This window comes from Anomalospiza imberbis, chromosome 1 (genome assembly GCF_031753505.1).
Source record: "Anomalospiza imberbis isolate Cuckoo-Finch-1a 21T00152 chromosome 1, ASM3175350v1, whole genome shotgun sequence".
Taxonomy (NCBI): Eukaryota; Metazoa; Chordata; class Aves; order Passeriformes; family Viduidae; genus Anomalospiza; species Anomalospiza imberbis.
In genome coordinates, this window is record NC_089681.1 from 144,655,452 (window position 1) to 144,682,958 (window position 27,507).

At 42.0% G+C, this 27,507-nt stretch overlaps 1 protein-coding gene across 5 annotated transcripts in view; it reads right to left on the reverse strand.

Annotated features, from left to right (window-relative positions):
- DPP6 (dipeptidyl peptidase like 6) overlaps positions 1-27,507 on the reverse strand; it is a 534,562-nt gene that overhangs the window by 3,906 nt on the left and 503,149 nt on the right. For all 5 annotated transcript variants that reach the window (XM_068174757.1, XM_068174765.1, XM_068174742.1 and 2 more), the window contains exons 17-21: positions 9,625-9,672; positions 6,402-6,500; positions 4,074-4,143; positions 2,157-2,351; positions 1,143-1,197 (exon numbers count right to left, since the gene is read on the reverse strand). In XM_068174757.1, the coding sequence (XP_068030858.1) occupies positions 1,143-1,197; positions 2,157-2,351; positions 4,074-4,143; positions 6,402-6,500; positions 9,625-9,672 (467 nt within the window). The remainder of the gene's footprint in view (positions 1-1,142; positions 1,198-2,156; positions 2,352-4,073; positions 4,144-6,401; positions 6,501-9,624; positions 9,673-27,507) is intronic.

A 27,507-nucleotide genomic window follows, 5' to 3' on the forward strand; every position in this document is an offset into this window, starting at 1 on the left:
AGGGACATCTCCCTGGTTGTGACATTCCCATTCTCTGGACAGAGAGACATAATTTTGTCTCTCAGGAGACGCACAGAGAGAGAAGAGAAAACAATCTTTATCTCTGCTCCTTTGTTTTCCCCTTGTGGAATGTGGTGTGGAGATTGTTTACCTGCAGTGATTGCTGGGTTGGATTCTGGTGAAGGTTGTTTGGGTTCAGTGACCAATGGGACCCAGCTGTTGCTTGGACTCTCAGCAGAGAGTCACGAGTTTGAGTTTGTTAGTTAGCTAGGTAAGTAAGAAGTAAGTATGTAGACTAGTATAGTACCTCTTTAAATAGTATATTAATGTAATATAGTATAGTTTTAATAAAGCTATCCTTCAGCCTTCTGATCTGGAGCCAGACATCATCACTTCTTCCCTGAGTCAGGGTCCACTGCATTTTTTACTATACCTGGTGACATGGCTGGCACCCTCCTGAAGGCAGGAGGGTTGTGTGCCCAAGAGCTGGCCTTTTACATCTCACTTTATGGCTGTAGCTCTAACCAGATATGTTACTTCTGCAAAATGTTTACCCCAGACTTTCTCTACTTAAAATGAGCATCACAATTTCAGCGTCTGCTGCCAGCCTGTTAACAATTCCCTGCAGAGATGCTGCTCTACGTGCAGCTCTCCTCGCCCACTCCAAGCCCTTGTCTCCCATGTAAACAATTTCTACTCACAGTCCCACTCTCATCTCAAACTGTGTGTACTTTACAGTGGCTGTTTCCCAGCCAGGCACACACTGCAAATCAGCCTCAGAAATCCACAGGGTTGTTGTACACACGAGTTAGATGTACCCACGTTCCCACTGGCTTTAGGAGACAAGGTGAAAATGAAATGAAAGTCTGCAATGGGAAAAAATAATGAACTATCTAATGATGTTTTCTGAGCAACAGTCACTTTTTGCACTTGGAAGTTAATTTAAATGAAGTAATTGAGAAATACATTGCTGAAATGAAAGCCACCATCTTTAACATCACTAAGCAAGGTGCAGTCTATCCCAAAAATAAATAATAATAAAAAAGTCAACACTGACATATTCAATAAGTCAGGGTTTAATTCAGCTGTTTAGCCATATCAGCCAGCTGGGAGAGCACAAAGGAGCAATGTCAGAACATTACCTTCCCAAACACACCGACTCTCGTTTTATCAATGAAGTGCTCCTGCAGCATTGTCCTAGTACATGAAAGAGGAAAAGCAATGGGTTAAAAATATTTTTCCTTTCAAGAGCAAAAATAGTGTGATTTTAATCAGCTTTAAATTAAACTGGCTCCAGAAAAAAAATCATAGAATGGTTTGAGTTGAAAGGTTCCTTAAAGCTCATCCAGTTCTACTTCTCTGCCATGGGCAAGGACACCTTCCACTATCTCAGGTCACTCCAAGCCCCATCCAACCTGGCCTTGGACACTTCCAGGGATGGGGAATCCACAACTTCTCAGGGCAGCCTGTGCCAGTTCTCACACCCTCTCAGTTAAGAATTTCTTCCCAATATCTAATCTAAACCTGCCCCTTTTCAGTTTAAAGCCCTTTCCTCTTGACGCAGACAATCTCAATCACGCCAAGCAGCTTTCACATGGATCTCTCTGATTTAATCTTGCAACCTCATGCGTTGGATTTGACCAAGCAATGGCAACAAATAACCTGCACTACTTCTGGAAGCTATAATAAGCTATTGCACAGCTATTGCAATACTCTGATAGTGGTTTTAACGTGATTATGTGCAGAATAAATCTGACAATATTACAGGACTTGACATTTAAGGTTTTTCCCTGGTTATTCTGTTTAAAAAGTTTAAGGATTTAAAGACAGATTTTTTTCCAACTACCAGGCAAGCAAAAGATTAATGTAGGAACAGATATTCAAGCTTACTTGTTTGTAGCTGTATGACTGTACAGAGCTAAAAATAAATAGGCTTTGAACATGTGATACAGATAAGTGTGCTCTAATTTAGCTCTGTTTAAGGCTTGTTTTTCTCCCTCCGCTCTGGCTGACATGAGCTCCCTCTCACATGTACAACATCATCCCTCCCTCCCGTCTCCCTGCTCTACCCTACACACCATTAAAGCAACAAGGACTAACGAGTCTTGGGTTAATTATTGTAATTAATTAATTTCTTCAATAACAGTGCCTTTCACCTGACAGCTTCCAGCTGATCCTTCTCTTCCAGAAGGCCCAGCCTCCTCCTGACCTCGTGCAGTAGCTTGGCGCCCTGGAAGCCGCTGCCGCGGCCATCGAACTTGAGCACGATGGCGTTGTGGGAGCTGACCATGACGCTCTCCCACGTCACCTCGAACCTCTCCGTGACGCTCTGGCTGCCAGGTGTCCCATCTCTGGAACAGAAATGGGCATCAAGGAAAGGCAACGGCACCAAACACCCTCCCCAGGGCTGTGGGATTGCCATGGGATGGGCACCCACAGCCCCATCGGGCAGGGTAAAGGAAGACACGTTTCTGCAAGGATGGCGTGCAGGAGGATGATTATGTGGGATGGGTTTTGAGGCTGGGTGGAAGCTGCAGGTTGGTTTCTGCCTCCCTTTGTGCACAGCAGCCTCTAAGCTGAGGTTTGAATGACACCAGCAAGCATATCTCTAACGGGTCAGGATTCCTCCTGTGAGTAACCAGTTATCAGTTGACTTTTCCCCTTTTTATGCCCATTCTAATGTATATCTATTTCCTACACTCCCCAAACCTCTTTTTAAATTTCTGCTGAAGTGGTTCTGTCATCACTGCTGTGAGGGAAAGTTCTCTTCAGAAGTTATAAAAACCAGCTTAATATTGCCCAGTTTGGCCCAAAATTGATGAGAAGGGAAAAGGAATGGGCAAGACCTCCTCTTCATCCTTCTGCTTAGGGTCTGATCCTGTACAGGGGAACTGTCTTGAGAAATACAGACCCTACTTCATCCAGGCAGCTCAGAAAAAACAAGGGATGATGATGTTGATGACTTTAAGCAATATCTTTAGGCTGGGATTACTGTAGAGGTACTGGAATTTTGATCCATTTTTTGTCCTTTTTGGGGTTCTCAGAGACATCAGGCCCTTCATTGCAGGACTTTAATGTACATGTGACTCCAGTAATTTGCATTTACCCAAGCGAGACCCCAGCCCACCCAGCTCCAGAGGCAGCCTAATCAAGTGCTGGGTGCTTGATGAGAGCCAATCTTCCTCGAGCACTTTGGTAATGAAGCATGTTTTCTCCACAGTAATCAATTCCATGATGAAACGACACGCTCCCTGCAGTGGCTTTGTCCATCACAGGGAGTTGTGCAGGGTGGCACAGGCATTCACCAGGCATTCATCCCTCCTGCATGAGGCTTTTCTCTCAGGGGCTGTTCCCTGGCAGGCAGCAAGTGATGCACTGAGAAGCAGCCAGGGCCAAACGGGTTCTTCCAAGGTCAGTGAATTCTCTCCCACAGTTTCTTTCCAAATTGCCAAAAAACCCCACTCAGTAATGTGTATTATTATTACTAAATGTTGCATAAAGAAATACCCATCTGCTCTGCCTGCCAAGAGGAAAACCTACCTATTTAATATAAATGCAAACTTTGTGGAGATATTCAAAGGTTTCCAGCTCTCTCTTTACTGTAACTTCAGTGAACACCAGCACTTAAAAGGGAATGATTTCTGCATGAGGGCACCTAAAATTTAAGCTCTAGTAAGCCTGACTGAATTCCACTCGAAAATTACTTGTTAATCACAGAGTGGGTGCCCTAAGCACTGGGACAGGAAGCCAAAATACATCTTGTGTTCCTCCTCCTCCAGTTTCTGCCCCACAAGTGATTGAAGTGTGCATGAAATGCCTTTACAAAATCCCAAATTTACTCTGCAGGATTTCAACAGGGGACCTTCCTGAGAGCTGAAAACCTTGGCTCAAACATGGGAAAGAAGGGATGCACTCTGGCCTCTCCCAGCTGTGAAGTGAGATGGGGTAGGAACCAATGTGCTGGACTCTGGCATTCCTTGTACAAAACATATCTTAAAAGTTTCTGATCATGGCCAAGGTTTCCAAGCTGCCCTGATAATGTGAACAGAAAGAAAGGACAAGAGAGAACTTACACAACCAAAAGCAAGGGGTAGTGAGCGGTGTCTGCAAAGGTTGCTGGCTTTAAGATCTGCATTGGCAATCCTAAGCAAAAAAAGAACAAATAACAACATGTCTTCAGTGTGGGAATGCTGACATGATTCCAATAGATTTTTCTGGTGTTCTGGCCACAGATAAGTAAGAACAAAATGGCATTTCTTCAAAGGCTGTGGCAAATATCACCTTAGAAACACAGATGTTGCCAAAGAAAAGACCCATATTGTGATAGCTGAGGTGACAAAAAATGTAAATGGGGAGTACAGTGCGAGCTGCTCAGTCATGCATCACTTTTACAGCGTTCAATTAACATCTGTCAATAGCTACAATTTTCCTTTTTTGGCAGCTGGATGGGTGATGCAGACAGAAATCAATATTTCAGGGCAGCAGAGAAGGAGGAAAATGGGCAATGAAAATGGTCAACTAACTATGGTGGCTGGGGGAGAGAAATTGAATTATTTTGCTATAATGGTGTGAAGACAGAGGGAGAAACAAGTATGAGAAACAATCCTAACTTCCAAAGGGTTAAATTTCATTGTAAACAGGAGGCAAAGATGCTGAAGCCCAAGTTACACTGGTACAGAACCAATGTAAAGGAGGGGTGTGATCACTAAAGCTTCTTTTAACTGAATGTCATTCCTGTGGCTTTGTATCAGTAGCCAAAACTGCCTCCATAAAAACACTCTCTGCATCAACGACAGCACATTTATTCTTGAAATGTTAACTACAATCTAGATTAGCAAAGGCTCAGCAATTAAATCGGTATTAGGAGCATTTTCAGTAGATTAATACACAGATTAGCAGCACGGCTTAAGTGGTTTGCTTTGCAATCGTTGCCTGACACTCTGCCTAATTAGTTATTCCATCTGAATGCTAATAGCTGCAAATTGGATCAATGGCCCAGGGACAGCCAAAAAGGCCATCACTTGACTTTAAATATTACAAAGTGCTACGTGCAGTGTTCCCAAGGCCGCTTAGCCCAAAGCTTTGGAAACACAGGGATGGCCAGTTTGTATTTATTGCACACAAGTATATTTTTGGTTAAATGAGAAGAATTGCAATGAGGCCTGCATTAAAAAAAATTAGTGTCAAGCTGAGTTATCCCTAATAAACTGCCAGTCTCACATGAGCTGGCTCATGGGGAGAAATATGGGTTCTTTATCCATCCTTTCCTGTCCATAAAACTTGGAAGTGCACGTCTGTTCCTGTTATTTTATGCACTGGTTTATGTTCCTTATGCCCATGTGGCAAACAGAACATTTTAGGGCCATTGTTATCCTTTTCAAATGACAACCATCTCCCAGCCTTTGCTTCACATTTTATAACATCTGGAAATGGCTGCAATCAGCAACCTGCTCCCAGCACAGCTTGCTGCTTTCACTTCACTGCCTGCGGCCTGAGAAATGCACTCCTTCCTGGCATGGGGAACATTATGGGCCACACTTTGAACCCAGAGTCTTTGGGGTTTTGTTCTAGAATTGCCACCATACATGCAGGCTGGGATTTTGGAGAGCCTTTCTGCATTTCTGAGTATGTGGATTTTCCCCATATGGGGAAGGTATCTGCTTACAGGTGTTTTTTAGGTTGTTTCAGGTACAACTATAGAGACAGGCTTACACTTTGGCTGTTTGCCACCAGGCTTTTCTCTCCCTCTTTGGGATACATATATATATATATATATCTGGGGAATGATTATACAAGTGGTAGAAATAACACACCAGCTGCAGGTGCAAACTGCTCCAAGTGTCTGCTTTCTTTACTCCAGGTGAAATCTCCTTTGTCTTTCCTCATAAAGCTTTTTATTTTTTTTAAACCCTCCCAAATCATGGCTTTTTCAAAGAATCCTGAGTGACTCCAAAGGGCAGTCATGCAAAAGTCATCTTCATTCACTGCAGCTCAAGATTGTGAACTGAGAGGCAGCCACAGCTGTAGTCAGCAAGCACACACATTATCCCACTCCAAACCCATTTCAAATGACACACACACACCCAGGGCAAATGCTTCCAACAATGGGGCACCCCACTGTGTCATTTCCTGGAGTGGCTTTTTCTTCACAGAGAAAGTTTTAAGGAAAAAAAAATACCCAACCCTATCATTTTGCCTTTCTTCAGCTGAATTCTCATAATATTCTGCCTCTCTAATAACCTCCTTATGTAGTACATTCCAGGAGAGTGCTTTGCAAACTGTGTGAGTTTATTGAGAGTCAAAGTCATTTTTCCTCCTGCCAGTCTAGCCAGGGTGGCTGTATCATTTCACAGCTATAGCAGTGAAAGAGAAAAATAAGTGAGAAGAAAGGTGCTACTTACTGTAATCATCTATCTTGATTTCCATGTATTCTACCTTAGGCATTTGCCTGTCATTTACAGCCAGCTGCACATTTTCATTTACCTCCAGCTCAAAAATTTCTGAAAGAAGGAGGACAAGACCACAAAAACTTTTAGCACAGTTTGTGAAAATGCATTTTAACATTTTATAGTCACCTTGATATATATAAAACAAGTTTCCTTACAAATGAATTTCCTTCTAGACCTCACTGATATCTCATTCAGTTAAATCTTTGAAACCCCTTCCAAGTTCTGCACTGGCAAAAAGCTGTAGTCCTGAAATCAGTGACATTCAACTGATTTGCAGGAGGTGGGAAGGTGACCTGCTCTGTTGGGACACTACCATGGGTCCCAGTCAGACATAGATAGATCTCAAATGAAGAGGTCCTCAAGGCTGTGTCCAAATTACACACAATAAATAGGAAGGGGAGGAGACTATGGAGAGCTTCAGCCAAAGCTGTACTGCTGTGCAAGATAAAATCCATGGGAAGAAAAGCTATGGGGACAGGAGAGTGGATAAAGCCCATACAAACCTGCAACGTCAGGTTTTGCAGCAGTCTTGACTTTTGGAGTGTTTCAAAAATTTTTCATTTTGCTTGTGTGTCTGACCCAAGGACTTCTGGTTCTGAAATAGAGGATTCCTTCCTCCTTCCTGGGATTTAACCTTTATCCCCTATCCTGGCCATGTGCTCTCCCTGCTGACCCTCTTCTAGAAAAAGCAGCCACCTCCAGCACCAGAAAGAATAAGTCCTTCCCAGCTGGCAGGGAAAGGGCCCCTCTTTAGGGAACACTTCAGGTTGCGTGTCTAACGGTGGGAAATGTCTCCGTGTGTGGGCAAAGATCCCGAGCCCCATGGAGGGGGTATTCAAGGGCTGGGGTGAGGGAATCCTGGTCTAGGGAGTGCTCATTCCCTTGGCATCAGTCTGGGTGTGAACCAGGGGGATCCAGGGCATTATCTCTGCCACATGAACCCAAGGAGGGTGTGAGATTTCACATCACATTCTGTGTGTGTCACTGACTGTAACTTCCCCTTTGAGACACACTGATAAATAGATATGTAACCCCAGCTCCTCAAGGAACACTTCTGGTACCTGGTTATCCTGCTCTCACTGCCCATCTCTGCTGGGCAGGCAGACAAAACCTTGCACTTCCCAGTTAATATATTTCAGAGACCTTTCAGCAGTAGTATATTGGTTCAGTGACTATTCACCCTGCTTCTGCAAAGCCTGGCTCTTTATCAAAGCCACAACCCCCACAAAAGTGGCAAAGCAACAGCCTATTACGTTTAGTTAAATATTAAGATTCTCATTTAATTATGGCACACACAAGTAGCTTTATCAGCAGAAAGGGGCTTGCCACGTAGGGGAATTTAGTCAAGCCCTTTTATTTGTTCATATAATTGCATTCACAGAAAGCCAGGAAGACTGTGGAGGAAATAAAAAGATTGGCATATCTCCTAAAGGACTTTCCTTTTTGCTTTAGGACCACAGGGAGTTTCAGTCTGTGGAGTACAAATGGTCATTGCTTAATTAAATGTAAGCATTCTCTAATATTCAGTGCAACTCACTATTATCAGATTATTGCAGAATACAGAGGCAGACTCCCTTTTATAGAGTAATGGGCTCATATTAAATAATGAAATTCAGTAACATGCAACTGTCAGTTGCCCTTTATTCAAAAGCAAAAGAATGAGGGGGTAAAATAGAAAAGAATCAAGGGGAATGGTAATTGTATGCAGAAGATCATGAATTTCAGTAGAGGAAGTGTTCTGCACATGAGTAGATTGAGTTCTCTGTGTAATAGATGCTGCCCATATGCATCTGTCAAAGTAAAACTAATCGTGGTGTGTTTTGTTTTAGTTTTTAAAGCCCTTCATTTACTGTTTCTGTTTTATATTGTCTATCATTTTATTCACCTAAAAGTATTTCATCAAACTGTACAGGAGGGTATTACACCACTCATGAGAGCACTATCCCATGCTGGTATAGCCACTCAGACACCTTCCATGTCCACGGTAAAATTCAGGTGTTTTATTTAAAGTGGGGGAGAAGGAAAGTGACTTTGGAGCTGCCCTGTCTGAAGGGCCTTGTGGGCATCAGCTGGGCTGCCCTGGGGTTATCCTTGGAGAGGGCACTGCCAGCCTCAGGCTCTGACACTCCCTGGTGCCAAAAGCCTTTCCTGTGACACTCACTACCTTCAGTGGGAAATGAAGCAGGTCAGCATTTCACATAAATCTTTAGTATGAGTGCCAGAATTCTTGGTTTGCTCACTCTCTTTTTTTTTTTTTTTCTTTTGAGACAAGAGCAGTGAGTTGCTGGAAATCCAGATAAGTAAAACTTATACTTGATACACTGCCATTGACTGTATATAAAGCAGATAGAAATAGAATAAAGGTGTTGCTTAATACTTGGGTCACATCAGTGCCTGAAGTCCCTAACTGCAGTTAAGGCTGGGATAAATTCTTTGTTAAAATGAAAGATGATGTTTTCCCATCAAAATATTGGGAGCAGATAAATCTTGGTTTCACATGAGACTCAGTGCCACACTCTGCCAGAGTGGAACCCCAGAAGCTCCATGGCTTTTTGGACTCTACAATGCCAGTTTGGCAATGTAGAGTCCAAAACATTGCCAGTCTGTATAAAGGCTATAGAGAGGGACAAATATTTTGAGGGAAGAAACATGGTTTTGGAATAATTCCAGTTTTGCACTGATGTAGATGCAAATCATTAGCATGACAAAGCTTTACCAAACAATAAGTCCTACAATCTCCATGGACAGATCAGGGAACCAGGCAGACGCATCACCTGTGGGGCTCCCTCCTCTGCATTATCTCTGATAATTCTTATCAGAGTGATTTTATTAAAACCAAAGATTAGGCTAAATATTTCTTATATTTATCTTATTTCTTATATACGGGATGCAAAACAAAATCAGAGGAAGACGAGCAAAAAGAGAGATTTGAATGATGCATTTTTTTTTGAGAAAGAGTATAACAAACATGCCCCAACCAGTCTTTTCTCCCCAAACAGCAGCTGTTGTGATGGCAGTACAACAGCTCTGCAAGTCCCTCTGCCTTGCACAAAACTTGCATTTAGGCAGAGTCTGGGGTCCCCAGGAGTGTAAGTTTAGCAAAGAGCAGCTACATCTCACTGTCCTGCCTGGCTGCTTTTCTCTGAAGAGTTGCAAAGCTCAAGCCCGTTCTTACTCTGTGCATCTGTTGTGTTGTGAACAGTCACCATCGGGACACGGGGACCTTGAAAAGGAGAAGAAAAGAACTTGGTTAAATTTCTGTCAAAACACACACAGACACACGTGAACCTGGTTTTGAATTCCATGGAGCTGAAGGCTCTTGAGACTCGCTTTTCATGCAAGAGTAGTCTAAAAAGCAAATCACACTGGTGTTAGAAAGAGTTTATGACTAGATGACAGTACTGTAGACTCAAAGACATGTGAGGTTTCTAAGATCTTTCCCAACAGACCACTAAATGCATCTTTCCCTAATTTGTAAACATTATAATTAGCACAAACACAATTAAATCACTTGCCTTTAAAATTATTATAATGACACCCAAACATCACAGCACAAAGCATTTACATTTTGTATGCTATGGATAAATATTGCTGTTTTGCATATTATTTTCTCTTAATGAATTAAACACCAGCTTGGCTCTCACACTAAAAAGGGCCACGTATTCTGTCTTAAAATGCAACATTTGGGCATTGAAATCAGTCAGTGTTATACAAAGAGGATTATCATTACTATGCAGTGTACATGAGTGAACCACACAATTCACTGCCACAGAATGCTGCAGCATTCAGGACGCCACAGTTTTAACCACAGGATGCTGTAGGGTGCTTTAGTCCTTAGCACAGTGATCTGGGTTCATCTTCTTGTTCAGAAAGCCATCAAGAGGCTGACTGATAGAAAAATGGGATGGTACATGAGATCAAGCTCATATTATGGTTGTCAGCTTCCTTCTCCCTGTTCTTCAGTTGTCATCTAGTGACTGCTCTTGGACACAGGACACTGGGCCGTGGTGGGATGACCCAGGACAGCCACTCACATGTTTCTCCCATACCAGTTTGTAGGTTTTTCCTTGAGCCTGACAGTACTGCTCAGGATGGTGAAAGTGGCCCTGCAGTGATGAAATGGTGAATTCTCCACCTCAGAGACAGTGGATATCTTACTTTCCTTCCCTTTCCCCACAATGTAATGTGGTACAACAGCAGCAAGTGTGAGCAGCTGGGGCAATCTGTGTGCCCAGCAAAGGTCCCAACACTAGGGCCAGGAAGCTCCCACGCCATGCGTGTGGAAGATCCCAGAATCAGAGACCCATGGAATCATCTAGGTTGGAAAACACCTCTAAGATTTTCGAGTCCAACCACTAACCCAGCACTGCCAAGCCCACCACTAAACCAGGTCCCTCAGTGCCACGTTTACTTTGTGTTTTAAATACCTCCAAGGTGTGGTGGCTCCATCGCTTCCCTGGCCAGCCTGTTGCGATGCTTGGGAAACCTTTTGGAGAAAAGATTTTTCCTAATACTCAATCTAAACCTCCCCTGGTGAAACTTGAGGCCATTTCCTCTTGCCCTATCACTATTCCTTGGGAGGAGAGATCAACCCCACCTGGCTGCACCTTCCTTTCAGGAGGTTGTAGAGAGTGGTAAGATCTCCCTTGAGTTTCTTCTTCTCCTAAACACCCCCAGCTCCCTCAGCTGCTCCTCATGGGACTTGTGCTCCAGACCCTTCCCCAGCAACATTGCCCTTCCCTGGACAGGTTCCAGCACCTCAATGTCTTTCTTGTTGTGAGGGACCCAAAACTGAACACTGAATATCAAAAAACCCAACGTTCTTTAAGCTTCAAAAGTAAGACAGCTTTAAGAGACTGACAACCCCTGAGATTTCAACCCTTTTAAGTCGCCTTCTTAAGCCCTTCAACCTACAAGCAAATCCTGTGGGATCATCACTTGTGCAATGGCAATTTGTATAAGGCTGGCTGAGAAAATTCCCCTGAAATGCTGTAACTGGGAGTGTGCACACAAATGCCAACAAAAACATTTTCCTGTGAGCCATTCACACTGGTTTGGTACATAAAATAAGTTCTTGAAAGCAAGAAAAGCTTTAAGGTGCTATAATTGTGTCAGTGGTTTTCCCTGTGCTGCCAAGAACCCACATCCCATTGCAGGCAGAGTGTTTCATCCAGACTTTACCTATACAGAGAAAAGGCAGAAAAATTGTTTTCTTTCTAATTAAGCTGACTAATATGGCAGCCTGATTTTATTTCCTTGTAATTGAGAATCTCCTCCCATGACAATCCAATTCTTTTATTAGCACCATTTTTTAGAATGCAGGAAGGTGAATTATAATACACTAAGGAAAACAGGTTTACTCACCAGGATTTAGCTGAATTTACCTTTCTTCTACTGATATACATTGATATGCTGACCATATTTAGTTATAAACCTGCCCTGCTTTTTCCCTGCAGTCCTAGAAGCCAGACTGCTGGAAAAGCAGCAAACCTAATAAATGTGGGCATGATAAAATCATCACTGAAAATAAAAGGAATCCTCCCAAATGGCTTCAGTTGGAGCTAGAGCAGTCGTTTAATTAACTAATTTAACTGAAATGCCAACAAAAAGAAAGGGATAAAGAGAGAAATATAATGCATATAATCCTTTTATTTTCTAATATATTTTTCCTTTTTTTTTGTTGTTGGTGCTGAAAAAGCTGTGAGAAACTAATAAATAAAGAGAAATTTTAGTGTGTAGTTTAGAAAGTTGCATATATTATATATTGTGCTAGTCTCTCTCTAACTACTGCTACTGTTATTGTGTGATCTCCCCAAATCAATGTTTTTAAGCAAAGTCTTATATAAATATATTCAGTTTGAGATGATACCAAATTAAAAAAATAATTAAAAATTAACAAGTATCTTTGAAAAAGTAGATTTTTGACTTGCCTAATTTTTATTTTTTAACAAACAAGGAAAAATAATAAAGAAAGAAAACTACAGAGTAGAATCATCTTAATATTATATATTCTCAGTGATAACACTCCAGCTAGAGAATGCATTTCACTTGTAAGCAGGCTGAAAGTCATCAAGAAGAAAAAGTCACTTTTTTAGGAATGACATAAATTTCTTATTTCAATGCCAATTTTTAAAGTAAAACAACCCAGTTACATGCTAGACTATGTCTTTTAATGCACACACATCAGAAGTCTTTCAACACTCACAAGTTGAGTGCCTAATGCCTGACAGGGATAGAAAGAATTCCTTGAAAGGAGAATTGTATATTCATTAACTGCCTCCCCAGCTTTATTTTTAAACCTGTGTTGGTGTGACAGTCCCATTACACATGCCATCTGCTAAATGCCATCCACTGTCATGTGTGGATCTGAGAGGGAAACCTAATTTGTTCAATGAGCTGCTGGGAGCTGACAGAAGCAGGGCGAGGACATCCCCTGCTCTGTGTGTCCTTCCTCCAGAGCCCATCCAGAGGTGCTTTGATGGGGGAGCAGCCCAGCACATTCTGCTGCTTCTGCTCTTTAATCCTCACTGATGATCCCCGTGTCTACCTGCCCTCCTCAGAAACCTTGTGAATGCTCTGCCTCTTGCCCACAATGGTCCTGAGAGCATGGGAGCGGTGGGATCCTCGAAGGGTAAAACCCACTTGTGCTCCTTGAAGGATAAAACCCACTTGTGCTCCTTGTTAGCTCCTAAAAGTAAAGTAAATACTTTGAGAAAGTAAAGCAGATGCTGAGCTGCTTTTGCCTGATTTGCAAAGTAAGAGAAAGCCAGCTCATACCTTATAACCTCGTGACTGTTCCCAAGATCAGGGGCAGGCCACTTTCTACATGACATGATGAAGAGGATGCTGCTGGATTTCTTGCCCCAGAGGGGTGGGTGCAAGCAGGGCTGTGACACTCCCCAAGGTGTGGGACCTGGCACCGATGTTCCCTGCCACAACCTCCACCAAAATTTTTAGAGGTGGCACCCTGCTATCCCTCTCTGCATCCTTGTGTCGAGTGGGATAGGATGTGCTTGAATGCCATTGCAGGCTCCACTCCCCTCTCCTGCCTCCAGTATTGTACCAGCCAACTCCAGCATCCTGACAGAAGTTTGAATGATGTTTCTTTATTTATAGCTTAAGAGAAAGAAGAAAAACTATTGACAGAACTTCTGTGTATAGACACGCTCTGTACATCACAGATAGCTGCATGGTTAATAATGCTACACAAGACTCTAGTTACATGAATTAGATTTTCAATTAATACAGCTGAAAGTCTGGGTTTGTCATAAGGCCTGTGACTTTAAAACCATTACTGCAATTATCCATGCAAGAAGTAAATTGAGCTATATTGCTATAATGACAACAGGCAAATTTATCACCCAGGAAATTCTACCCATCATGATCTGAATGGTCACAGAAACTCAGTGCCTCAGTAATTTGATAAGAAAAAACAGTGGCTATGGTTTTTCATCAATTTTTAAGTAGCTTTTATTATTATTTCCAAGAGGGTTTTGCTTAAATATGAACAGAAAGAAGCAACTCTAGATATTTAGGTGATAAGGTATAGATTTCTAAAATAAAAATTATTTTACAGCCTTGAAGATAACATTTACCAGACACTTGTTTTGTAATACTTTTTATATACCAGAGTATTCCTGATGTCTTCATGATCTAAACAGCATAGGGAATTATACCAGTTAATATAACTTTAAAATGAAAGCAGTGATTATAAAAAGAATATGAAGTAAAATTGAAGAACAGTTAATCAAAATTATAGAAGTGTTTAAAAATGATAAAAAGAGAATTGTCTTATTCTTCTCATCTATATTCTCAAAGGCTTCAATGTTGCAGATAAGTTCAGACCAGAAGCTAAATTCAGTGTGTAAACAATGAAAATTCAAATACTCTCTGCCAGTGCCACCAGCATATCTCTTAAGCACTGATGAATGATTTAAAAGAGCAGCTGCAAGCGATGGGAGCTGAAAGGGTCTGGCTCTGCACAAGTGAGATAATTGGCAACAGCCATCTCTGTGTACAGATTCCAGATCTCTTTATTTGCTAATCCATGAATTATTTATATGTGCCACATAAAGTTCATATGTTGGGGTGATATTATCAGCCTAATAAATAAAGACATGGGGAGTTCCATGAATCACTGCTCACAATTAAAATATTTCCCCAATTTGCAGTGTTTTCCAGCTGATGCTATGGACAGATGTTTGTGCTGTTTGCTTTGGCAACCTTGTTGACATAAACATCAAATAGATTTATGCTGCTATTCACCCTCCCCAAGGCATTTAATTTTTTAATCAAATCTTCACTTCCTCAAATGTAACTTGTCTTGTAAAATAATCAATCCTGGCTTGTTTTCGGGCAACCACTCTGATGGTACTGCTTGTCTCTGCCCTGTGTGATACTGGTAATAAATTTCATGCTTACTTTATGTGGAGCAGAAATAAATCTGTATGCTCTGAGGCAGCATCAGTTAGCAGTGACTAGAGGGAAAATGAACAAGAGATTTGGTCCTAATTCCACTACACAGAACAGGCCTGATGGGTTCTTCAGAAGGTTGCTGGAATGAATAAGCATGGTCAGGTCCATTCCATGGAATTTTGAGAGGCGCCTGCAAACAGCAGTGTGGGAAGCAGTGTGGGAAGCATCCCACTCTCTGCCCTATGGCCACTGAGGGACATGGGGTCTTTGGGTCTGGGAAGATCCTCCCTTGCTGCTTCAGGAAATTTTGTGTTACAAAAGTATTGACAAACACCCTTTAAACATAATTGGGTTTGCTGATGTAATTCCTTCTGGTGTCTTGCTCTTCTGGTGGAAGCTGCTTCCAACTTGAAGCTGTACTGGCTGTCACTCCTGTTTACACCTTTCTGGGGTTGTTCCAACAATCTGTTTCCTGCTAATCATGAGTATTTCCATTTTAGTCAGAGTAATCATGTCTCCCAAAAAGCTCTCATCCAGTCAGATAAACTAGATTATATTAACTCCCTTTTGTAGGACAAAGTCGCTTTCCATCTTATTCTTTGATGCAAGAGTGTTTTACATTCAGTTCCCCCTTCCTGAACAGAAATGACCAGAACTCTACCCCTGCTGTGGAGGATGTTCTAAGTGGTTTTTATAGTGAAACTGCTACTTGACCATTCTATGGAAAATTCCTTGCTGGATCCATCCTAAAAGAGCATTCACTTTTTCCATGACCCCACAGCAGGTAGGCAGTTTGCACACATCCAGTGGTCAGCGTTGCGTGCCCAGGCACCCATCTGCTCTGCTGAGGCATTTGTAGCTTTTGAGCTTCAAACATACAAGAAAAATTCTTGCCCTGAGTCACCATGTGTCTAATCTTGCTCTTTGTACTATTAATTTCTCCCAGTCCAGCCCTGCAAGACATCCAGCTTCTCTAGTATTTATCTCTGCCTTCTGATGATGCTTATCAGCTTTGTGTCTTAACAAATTCCACCAGTTTCATCCAGCTTCGGGTTCCCAGGCTGCCAGGGAACAATCTGGGTAAGGTCATTTCCCACACCAGCTCCTAATGAACCCTGCTGCTGATCTCCAATTAGCCTCTTACTCCTCTTCATCATAATCTACTTCCTGTTCGTTTTGCTGGTACTTAACCTTCGCTCACAGCTTTCACTAATCTCCCTCTTCTCCTTCTTAATTAATATCAGCCAATGAGGTGTCACATTGAGTGGGCTGAGCATTTCCTCCCCTTCATGAGGCTTTGGCTAAGGTATTAATAAGCATAATGCAGTAATGCATGTGGATGGATCCAAAGAGGAATGTGGAAAATGTACAAACTCCAGGGCATGGAGCAGGTATATAACCACTGTAGTGATAAGATCAGCTGTGAAAAGGAGGTAGGTTAGCAGAATCCGTTTGCAGAGTTCACGAACCTGATTGCTCCCCCCTGGAGCTGCAGGTACCAGAGGTAGGAGGGAAAAACTCCAGTTCACACGGGGGTAACTGACTTCCCAAAATCCCAGGCTATTTTGTTCTAGTATGCTGGTCCAAGCTAAGGAATCTGAACAGAAAAATCCCCATGCTCAACTCCCTCTTTTTTCCAGGTTCTGTTCTATTTGAACACCTCAATTTAACCTCTTTCAATTCAGTTTTAATCCAGGCTTTCTGCAAACTCTGGAAAGAGATGAAACCAAAGGTTTACACTTGTCCCTATTTTTAAAGTCTAGGTTTCTTATTGGATTAGTACATGCTGGTCCCTTCCAATCCAAACAATTCCATGATTCTGTGATATTTATGGAAAAAAGATAATTCCTTATAATCTCAGCATGAAAAAAAAATACTCTGTCTCAGTGCCATTTACACCTCATTAACAGACTGAATAAAACTCCATTTAATATTTTCTGTTTATTTCATTAAAAAACAAGTATTAATTGATTTAGATAATCTTAATTTATTCTTTTCCATAAGTAAAATTCTCTTCCAACAAAATAATGGCTTCCTAGCTAATTAAGTAATAACTGGTGCTGGATATTAACTAAAAAAACGCCACCAATAACCCAAAAATACCATTGCTTCACGTTGTCTGGTTATTAAGCTGTTTTCCTCTCATGAGTTCTCAGGTTTTAATACACCCTTTATTTACTGACTGCATTAATAAAGGGCTTAGCAACTACCATGCAAAGAAAAAACAAAAGCCAGCAATAAACCTTACAGCTGGTCCAGCTGGCAACCAAGGTGAAAGAAGCAGTTTTCCTCAGAGGAAGCATTAAATCTTGTGGGATGGTAACATCTGTACTACCCACTGCAGAATAATGAGTTCATCCAAGGTTGCTCGTGTAGCTGGAAATAACGCACATGCACCCTGGTCTTGACATGCAGGAGGCTTCTGCCTGATTTGTGAGGCTTCATTGTTTGAAGCATCAGAGGAAGCCTGTTGTCATGATCATTTATCTCCTGCGAGTGGAGCTCAGATAAAATTTTATATGTACAGAATGACCAAGTGACAAGAACCCTGGCTGGAAGCAGATGATAGATCACCTTCCTCCGGGCAATGCCAGGCAGCTCATATTTACAAGCAAGAGTCAAAATGGAAACAGGATCAAAACATGTAAAAGCAAAGAAAACATAGTGCTTTGCAGAATGGGATATTTCAAAGGAAAGAGGAGTTTTGCTTTAATTTTACATTATTTTTTCAGGCACTGAAAATCACAGACATTTTCCATTAATTTTATTGTTAAATATTCATGCATATTAATTTGGGTTTTTTTTTTTTCACCTGTTTTTATGTCATTGAGTGTTTATGGGGAGTTTACAACACATTAAAGATGTATAGGAACAGAGAGAAATAGTTTATAACATAAATTAGCGATCTGCTTAAAGGGAGAAAAAATGCCCTGGAATATCCACAAAAGTCACCATTTTCATTCATCTCAGACTATAGAAATAACAAAAGCCATCCATCACTTTAATTAGTCTCAAACTATAGTCATAACTGTGTTGTCAGCAGGAGGTAGAAAAGAAGTTCTCACCCAACTTCTAAACCAAGAATACCATCCTCTCCTTTCCTGCAGAAAAAGCTCTGGTGGTACCTTCTGTTTGTGCAGAAGGGGGTTTTCATGCCAGCCTGCTGTTTTGCAGTTGTACAGCATGTGAGGGAGCGAGAATGAGCATCCCCCACCCTGCCTTCACCCACAGGATTTGTGACCCATGAACCGCGCACAAAGGACTTGAGGAGCGAGAGCCAACCTCGGCTGTTAAGTAAGAAAAGGAGTCAAGTGAATGCAAATGTGAATTATATAGTAATTATAATATAAATAGGGCCCAGAGATTAAGCCTGTGCATGCTTTCAAACAGCAGAAACTAATTTAGGCTTCATAAGCCTCAGGAAAAGTTCCAAAAGGTCACAGTTTGCCTGGAAGCGCTAATTACAGCCTCCCGCTACCGCGTATACAAGAAGCCGAGGTTGTGGCAATCATCCTTGTGTGGGAAACCATTCTGGTCACAACAGATAACACTCACCCAGTGACCTGGCATGTGAGCAAGCCCTGGGAATGCCTCCCGGGCCCCAGCACGCTGCTGTGCCCGTTTAGCATCCTGCTGGGTGGCAACCTGCAGGCACATGGCTGGGGCACGCCCGGTTCGGTTCTTGCGGGCCCTGAGCACATTGCAGGGCAGTCAGCTGTGCTTGAACATTATCTCTGTGTTCCTGCTGCATGCTGGCTTTTGCTAGACAGGTGTTTCGGGTGTTTTGGCCAGCATACCTGGCCTGTGTGGTTGCACAAGGATAGAACCATTTGGGTTCTATGCCAAGATAGATCTTGGGTGTCTTGGGTACCCTGCTCTACCTAGACAGACACTACTGTGCTCAGACCCCCAGAGCACACACTGACAAATATTGGCTTTCTGCCCCTTGCTGGAGACCCAGAACCCAGCCAAGGACAGCTCAGGATGTTCAGAAAACACAAACCCCCAGGATCTGCACACAAAGAACCAAGTAGTAAAAATTTATATTGAAGAATACTATAGAACTTGGTGGGATTTAAAAAAAAATTACATTTGTGTGGACTGATGAAAACCATATTTTATTTTTGAATGATATAAAATATAGATACCATTCTACTCTGGAGTGCAGCAGTAATAGGCTGCAGTCATTAGGTGGCCCATAAAAAATTTCCAAATGATGCTTGGAGTGGTCCTGTGCAGGGACGGGGCTTGACTTTGATGATCCTTCTGGGTCCCTTCCAACTCAGGGTATTCTATGTTTCTATGATGATGAAATCCTCACTGAAGTTCCCTAAGATATTGAATTTAGAATTGCTCATTCTCATCCCCACCTCAGCCACTTGGTCCCATGCCAGCATGTCCCACTCCCTTGCAAGAACAGAAATGTTTGTAAAATCATCCAGTAAAGCAGCAGAAGAACTTCTAGAACTTCTGATCCCAGCAGAAAAAAAAAATTCATTTCAATTTTCATTTAGTTCAGTTCCTGGGCCCAGCTCAGAGTGAGCCTGTTTGTGGCACAGGCAGCAGATTGGTGAAAAAGCCCCTGAGGTGGACAGAGAATAGATCTGCACTGACTTTGTCTTCCAGTCCTTGTGGACAGGCAGTGCTGTGTTCCTCTGAGATGTACTGAGGAAAAACACAATGAGGAGCTTAATAGGGGCTTACTGCATTTCACAGTAAGGTGAGGTGGGGTCCAGGGAGGCACAGCCCGTCAGGACAGCAGTAGAAACAACCTTCCCCTGAGTTTCCTCCTCCCAGTCACCACCTGGCAGTTATTGCTTATGGTGTCAGCAGTAAAGAAAATATTAAAAGCGGGCTCTCAGCCTTGCCTGATGTCTTCAGAGCTACTGGCATGGCTACATGGAGCTGTAGCCTCCAGCTGGTGCATATCCCAGCAATAAAATCCAGGTATCAGCTTTTCACATTTGTTTAAATCTAGGTGTGCCTTTTTGCACTTTTATATCCATAGGCTCTTGACTTGGTTAATAAAACACATTTTCAGTGCTAATAGTTATTTCAGCATCCTATTAAGTCTCTTTAGATCTCAACAACTTAATTTATCATGATATTTGCCAAAGGTCACCTGCCAAGCTCTGGCCCTCTTAGCAGGACCAGCTGCACTTAGAAAGCATTTGCTTGAATTCCAGTAGGAAGTGAGCCCTTCTAAGATGCTTTGCCTTTACCATGATGGGCAGTTTTATGACATTTTTAGTTGACACAAATCCATATGCTTCAGAAATATTGCCATGCAGCAGGTTTCTACCTAAATTTAAGTAGGGATTAAATGAAGGTATTTCCTCTCTGTGCATTTAATATTGTTTTCAGGCCCTGGAGTGAGATATTTGTACCCACAACCACAAGCTTTCCCTGGTTATCTGCCAGAGATGCTCCAAGTCACCATGGACTTGTTACCTGGGGATGTTAAATAGGACCTTCAGCTTCTTCATCTCTCAAAAGCAAGAAGAGTTTCTATTATTTTAATTTGGGCATTATGGGCAGAAAACTCTCCTAATGAAATATTATCCCAGTAGCATTTGAGAAGCAAATTGTTTCTCTGTTCAAATCCTTCTAAGAAGATCAGTAGCTCCATATCACCCACAAGAAGCAGCTAGCACACACATGCATGTCTGAGGACACTCCAAGTGAAACAAAGCCACCGGAAGATATTTCCCCTTGCAGCTGCACTGGATCTCCCAGATCCTGATACACTCCCAGTGCTGTGAAAACGCAAAATGACGTGCTTGAAGCCAAAATGTGTTGTTACATTTTCCATATCTCCTACAGTGGTTTGAGTCTCCTACAACTCAAACCCCAATCCCTGGTTCCAGATCCCTGCCTGTCTCGAAAGGCACTGAGTGTGACATTCCCATTCTCTGGACAGAGAGACATAATTCTGTCTCTCAGGAGAAGCACAGAGAGAAGAAGAGAAAACAATCTTTATCTCTGCTCCTTTGTTTTCCCCATGTGGAATGTGGTGTGGAGATTGTTTACCTGAACTGATTGCTGGGTTGGATTCTGGTGAAGGTTGTTTGGGTTTAATGCCCAATGGGATCCAGCTGTGGCTTGGACTCTCAGCACAGAGTCACAAGTTTCAGTTTGTTTGTTAGGTAAGGAAGAAGTATGTAGAATAGTATAGTATCTCTTTAAATAGTCTATTAATGTAATATAGTATAGTTTTAATAAAGCTGTCCTTCAGCCTTCTGATCTGGAGCCAGACATCATCATTTCTTCCCTGAGTCGGGGGTCACCACGTTTTTTTTACTATACACTGAGTGATGCTATGGGGGCACGGGAGGCTGGGCTTGCTGGATTCCTGTCCTGCAACACACCCAGGGCTCCTCTGCTGCTGTGAGGGAGTTAGGAGCACCCAGCACCTGGGAGGACTGGCCCTGCACTTATTGAGGCCCGTGGTGTAATTCCAGGCTCGTTATCAGGGTGCTGTTGAGACGAGGCACTGCACGAATGTCTGCGGCCATGCCTTGTCAACTCCTCACTCCAGTGCCATTTAATCATTTACATGCTGGTTCTGTCACAGGAGTGCTCTCCTGCATACTAATGGCTGGGTTGCTGTGCTAGGAAGGTTTCTCTGCAGTGAATAGACTGAAGGTTTACCGAAGCTTTCAAAACCATTCTGGAAATGTATCCGTCTAGGAGCTTCTATGCTCCTTATTGTCACTGCACATCTGAGCATTGCAGTCAGTAATGGACTTCATTTTCACAACACCTCTAGGAAGCTGGAATTACAAGACCTGATTGAGTTCTCTAAAGGAGCCCGTGACAGCAGAAAAAAAAACAAATCCATGTGTCCTAACCAGCATTTGGCAGCTGGTTAGGACTTCTCAGAGCACTGTTAGCAAATGTGTCTTTGAATTCTCCATGTTTGGATGTGGGTCAACAAATTAAAGCAACTATGTTAAAAACCACCTGTTTGTAAGTGTATGTATCATAGGTATCCACATCCAACTCAAGACTTAGAGAATCCAACAGTACTGTATGAAAAACATGATTATTTTGTAACGGAAAGGGGAACAAAGAAGCAATCCACCTGCTTTTTGCAGATATATTTGCCTAAATATGGAGCTGTTTTACTGTTCATAAATAGCCCAATCTATTCAGGGAAGAGCCAATGTGTACTTCCATCATGGCTTGCACTGATGTTTACTTGAGCGTAACAACTGCTAATTACAATCTGGTTCCAGGAATTTTATTGATGAGACTATGACATGCAACATTTCTACGTGATATTTCAGGCAATACATAGGCAATGTAGAGAGGTTTAAAACACTGCTTTATGAACTTGTGCTTTGTGAATCATTGTTTTACATTCTGCTTGTCCATGGCTAGTAAAAATATCCTTGTCTCCAGATTTTCCATTGCTTTCCTGGGATGGTAGGTCTGACCCAAATGGCACAGGTTAAAAGGTCTGATTAAATGAAGGAACTGAGGAAGATGTAGAAAGGGGTTCATTATTCTCCTGCCTGAAGGCATGAACCAACCTCTTATTGCAGAAGCTGGGCAGACACGTCCCTGATGGGTACATTATTGCAAAAATCCTGAAGAGGGTTAATTATCCACCATCCACAATGGAGACAGGCTGCAGAAGGAGTCATATTTCTGATCTGTTCCAGGAGTCAGTGCTGCTTTTCCTTGGAGTACTGTCTTGCAATATGAAGATGGAAATGGGGGTAATGATACTTGACTCCAGATGTGTCCATAGGCAAGCCCCTAATTCTCGCTGTGCCTCTGCTCCCCACTTGGTAAGAGCATGAAAATGATCATCTGGAGAAAGGTTGCAAAAGGATTTTCATACCTTTCCATAACTCAAAAACTTACTGCAGTATTTATTTTGCCAGCAATAATACTTCTACTCCCTGTATCCTGATAAATATCAGTATAGGATTTTCCTCAGATATTAAATAATATTAAGCTCTTTCTGTTGAAGGAGCCATAAACGTAAAAATTGCTGCCAAAATTATCTCTGTGACATGGCCCCCTGATTTTGATGGAGTAACTGAAGAAAAATGTGATTTGATTCATTCACAGTGAAAGACAAATGTCATGATCTTCTGTCCTGAGGCAGAAAGGATTCAGACACTTTTATTCAAAAAGTAAGTCTTTATGAGTAGAACCCCTGTTTTTTGATGAATGTTATATTCAAAATTTTCACAAGAGTGATATTTTAAGCAATTTTCATGTAAAAAAAATTCCCCAAAGCCACTTACAAGAAGTGCAGATGAAACAGACTGAATCCATAAGTAGATGGGCAAACCAAAGCAAAATATTGCTTTGTTAGTGAAATTCATCAACAAATCCATGTGATTTATTGATTTTAATTTAGCCTTTCTATGGCATACATTCATTTCTGTCTAAATCAGCTGGTAATCCCATGAGAGAATAAAATACTAGATTTTCCAAAATATAAATCTCAAAAAAGGTCAGTGTCTTTATGCAGTAATGACATGAAGTATAGCCACAATACTAGAAACATTGCTCAGAATTTTATGTTTGCTGACATTAAGGAAAAAAAATAACTCCTGGGGTTTAAATCTTGAGCTGAGCTGTCCAGTGATGCTCGATGCTGAAGCTGGTGCTTCAAAGGTTTTTCCCACCCACCCTGCTGCTGGCTGAGCTTGTCTCACACTGTTCATGGGATATGCAGCACATGAGGCAGCATTAATGACCCAGTTTTCCCACTTTTCTGACCATCTCCAGCCTCCATTAAATGTTCCCTTGCCCAGGAGTGCTGGTCTGTGATTTTTAGTAAAAACCCTTCCCAGGTTACTAAAAGGAGAAATGCTGGTGAGCAAACACTGACTAGGTTTAGAGAGATGTCACTGGTCAAGGACACGAGCCTGGGTTTGGATCCTGGTCCCAGCAAGCACAAATGCTTCTCCTAAAGCAGCTCTCATCAGAAAACACTGATTTCACTCAATGGATTTCATGACTCAGACTCACCCACATTAAAAACATCTCTGTCTATGGTAAACTCCATAAGCACCAAGCATTCCAGACTTCTGTCATCTTGTGTTGTGTCCACATCAGTGGGCAGAACAACCTGGATACCTAAAAGGATTCCAAACCAGGGGTTTAGACCTCCCCACAGTGGAAGGCTGAACCTTGTTAAATCATGCTCTGGGCTCTTTGGTGCTAAAATGCGCTTAAAAGCAAAGTCAGGACGACCTGCCACAAAGCAGAGCCAGATCATTTGATGAAACTTGATAGTGAAAATCTTTACTAACCCCAGCAAAATTCTGGAAAATAAAACAAATGTGGAACAACAAAAGACTTTTCAAGGCTCAGCATAAACCTATGAAGTGAAAGCAGCAAGTGATGCTCCTAAGTGTTCCCATCTCCAGATGGTGTTTCCAAGTTTCATCAAGAGGGAGGAAAGAAGGTAATTAAATTCTCAATAAACAGTTTAGGGAGCTGAGAAGTTTATAGCTACCTGCTGCTTCTATAAAGAAAAAACTTGCAGCACTTGTCTTTAAAACTCATAAAAGCACAGACAGAATGAATGAATGTCCAGTGGCATGAGAAACTTGACTCAGATCATCACTAATTTGGTTGTGCTGCTCCTCCATTAGTATGAATCACTCTCGAAGGAGATCCTTAAATTGCAAAATTTTTTCTAATCAGTGCTTTTATACCACTTGTTATCTGTGAATAGGATTGAAACATGATTTTTTCTGGCAAGATGTAAGAGCAATAAATCCTCTTTTTAAAGATTTCCCAGGCCTATAGGCACCCCTGAGTGCCTCAGTGGCAGCACTGCAGTTACAGAGCTGTTGTCATGACTGGCTCAGAGGACACACATGGGAAAAGCAGATAAATTCCTTTTGTACTTGTTCTTTAGGTATTTTATCAAGCACAGCTCAGTTACAATGTAACATTTTGCTCCACAGCTGCAGAGGTGCCTGCTAGGAAAGGCAGAAATGACTTCATTTCTGTTACCTGTCATTACTGATCTACAGCATCTAGGCTAAGCTGCTGAGAACCACTGTGCCAGAAAGGACAGTGCCAGAGAGGAGCCAAATCAGGTGACAATATTTTGACATTTTTCTTAAAAGAATCTGTTTTCTTCTCTCCAAAGACAGAGAGAGCTTTAAAGTCATTTGGTCTGCACAAACTGACAATAAAGGCTACCAGTCAGCCACAGACACAGCTTCCAGCTGAGATAATATTCAAAGAGACGGGATAAATAATAGTGGGTTTTTTTGGCATTTTGGAACAAAACAATCTTATTGTATCTGGAAGAGGAGGAAGGGCTATAGAAGAAGATAGTTTCCTCTTCAGTTACACTGAACAGGGAACTCAAAGTGAAAGCTGTTTCTTCCCTTACTGGTCGCTGATTGAAGAACAACACACAGGGTAGTGACCAAGCACTTTACCCCCAGCAACCATGCCAAGTGTGAGACAATTCTCCCCTTAGCCCTTGTTACAGCCCTCTCCCCTCCAATTTCCTTTGTGACATCCCTAAAAATGATGAATCCCTTCTTGATAACGCATGATTACAGAGAACTTTAACTAGCAGGCTGGTAGGCATCCCAAGAACAACGCTGCCCTCCCCCCATCACTTTCATTGTGTACTAAATGTCACTAACTGCAGAGATGTATGCACAGGCCAGGGTCTTCCCCTCTAGTCCTCTTGCCTCAGAAGGCATTAACCCTTTGTGGGGAAAATCACACCTCCCTCGGGCCAGGATGAGCTTATGGATGAGGTCAGTTGATGGAGAAGGAGCAGCTGATGTAAAGGATGCTACAATGCCACAGTCTGTAATGCCAGGGACTTGAACTCCAGGTTCCAGGAAACACTTGCCAGCTCTGTGAGTCCAAACAAAAGCCTCTGTGATTTCACAGATTTTTTATGATAGTGAAGACACTGCAGCCAAAGCACATGAGTGAAAGAGTACCAATTATCCTGTGACAGAAAGGGCTGCTTCCCTTGCTTTCCCCATGAACAGCCTCATTAGGAGTGGAGTTTTAATGGTGCTGGCTGGTTACACTGGGAGAGACAGAAAGAGCCACTGAAGACAAAGTGTACCTATGCACAGTGGAAATGCTAAAACACTGCACAGTTGACTACAGGGGTAGTAATTGGTAGGGCTTCATCCTACAGAGAAGGAGCTATCACCTAAAAATGGGCTTTAGTGCTTTATTGGCTGGTGTCTTCAGACTTGCATCCTATGTGTCTGAATCCCACTCAAGAAACAGGAATAAATTTCTTCCTGTAGCCAAAACTTGCAGTTTATTATCCTTTTCTCAGTGAATTTGAAATTTACATCCCATTTCAGGTGAGAAAAATCCAACCTCAATTACATTTATGTATAAAATAGCAAACCACTTCCATCCAGATTTTATTTCTGTTTATCTTAGAGGAAATCAGTGGAGGTGCCTGTGCTGCTTTATGAGAAGAGGCAGAAGTGTAAACCCATATTTTATGGTGGAAATGACAGTAGGAGTGACCTTGGTCAAGCAGATATTGCTTTTTCAACCGTGTCTAGAGGAGATAATCTAACAGCAGTCTGCAAAGCATCATGTTTCCTTAGATCCTGCTATAGTAATTCAATCATGAGCATATAAAATTAGATGAAAAATAAGGTAACTAGCCTTCTGGGACTGACTGATTGCAATAAATGTTGCCTCCTGACAGTAAGCATTACACTGTCCTCTTTCAAGAGAGGTTACTTTCTATTACAGCAGCTGCTCTCATTTCAGCCTGTGCCAGGTAGCAAGGCTGTTAAATATATTCTGCAGGACAGCAAAAAATCTTTTAAGGAAATTATATGTTGCCTTTAAAGTACCAAAAGAGTGAGAAGAAAACTTCCAGCTCTTGACCTTTGGGATCAAATGAGCGATGCCAGACCTTTCTTGGTTTTTTTCCCCTTTTAGGGAAGATATTTTCCCTTGAGCTTGCCTTTCATTTAAGTGTCACACAATATTTTATAAGCACTGATTGATTGCTCAAACCTTGCCATCCATTATAGAGAAGTTCAGCTGAGCCACAGTCATGTCTGTGGCTCTAAACTCAATCAAATGTGCAACAGAAGGTCACAAAGGAAGGGACAGAGTGAAACTGAGGTATGGTGGAGGTTATTCTCTGTCAGTACAGAAATTTTTTTCAAGCCATAAATATTTATCCATGCATTTGTCCTGTGGACAGCTGAGAAAATACAAATTTTTAAGCTATTACAGACTTGATTACAGTAAAATAATTTAATTTAGCTACCTCCAAAGGTATAAATGGGGCTGACATTGGGTACACCAGTGATCACTATGATTTTCATGTCAGAGTCACAGAGTAGGCAGCAAGACCTGAGCTCTGGGTGCTTTTATACATATTGATGTGTTTTATATATATTATGGAAATTTATGTATTTGATACATATTTAGATACAAATTTATGCATGTTATACATATTATGGAGAAGAAAGCACTAAACAGCCACAGCTACTGTCTGCCACTGTCTGGTCTTGAACATGGTCTCCAACTGTGGGGAATTTTTGGGGGGGAAGCAGAGATGGGAATTCCTGGCAGAAGCCCTTGGGGAGCAGACATTGTGAGACAAACTCTTGCTCACCCTGGTGGGCTTGCTCTGTCTGCTGGA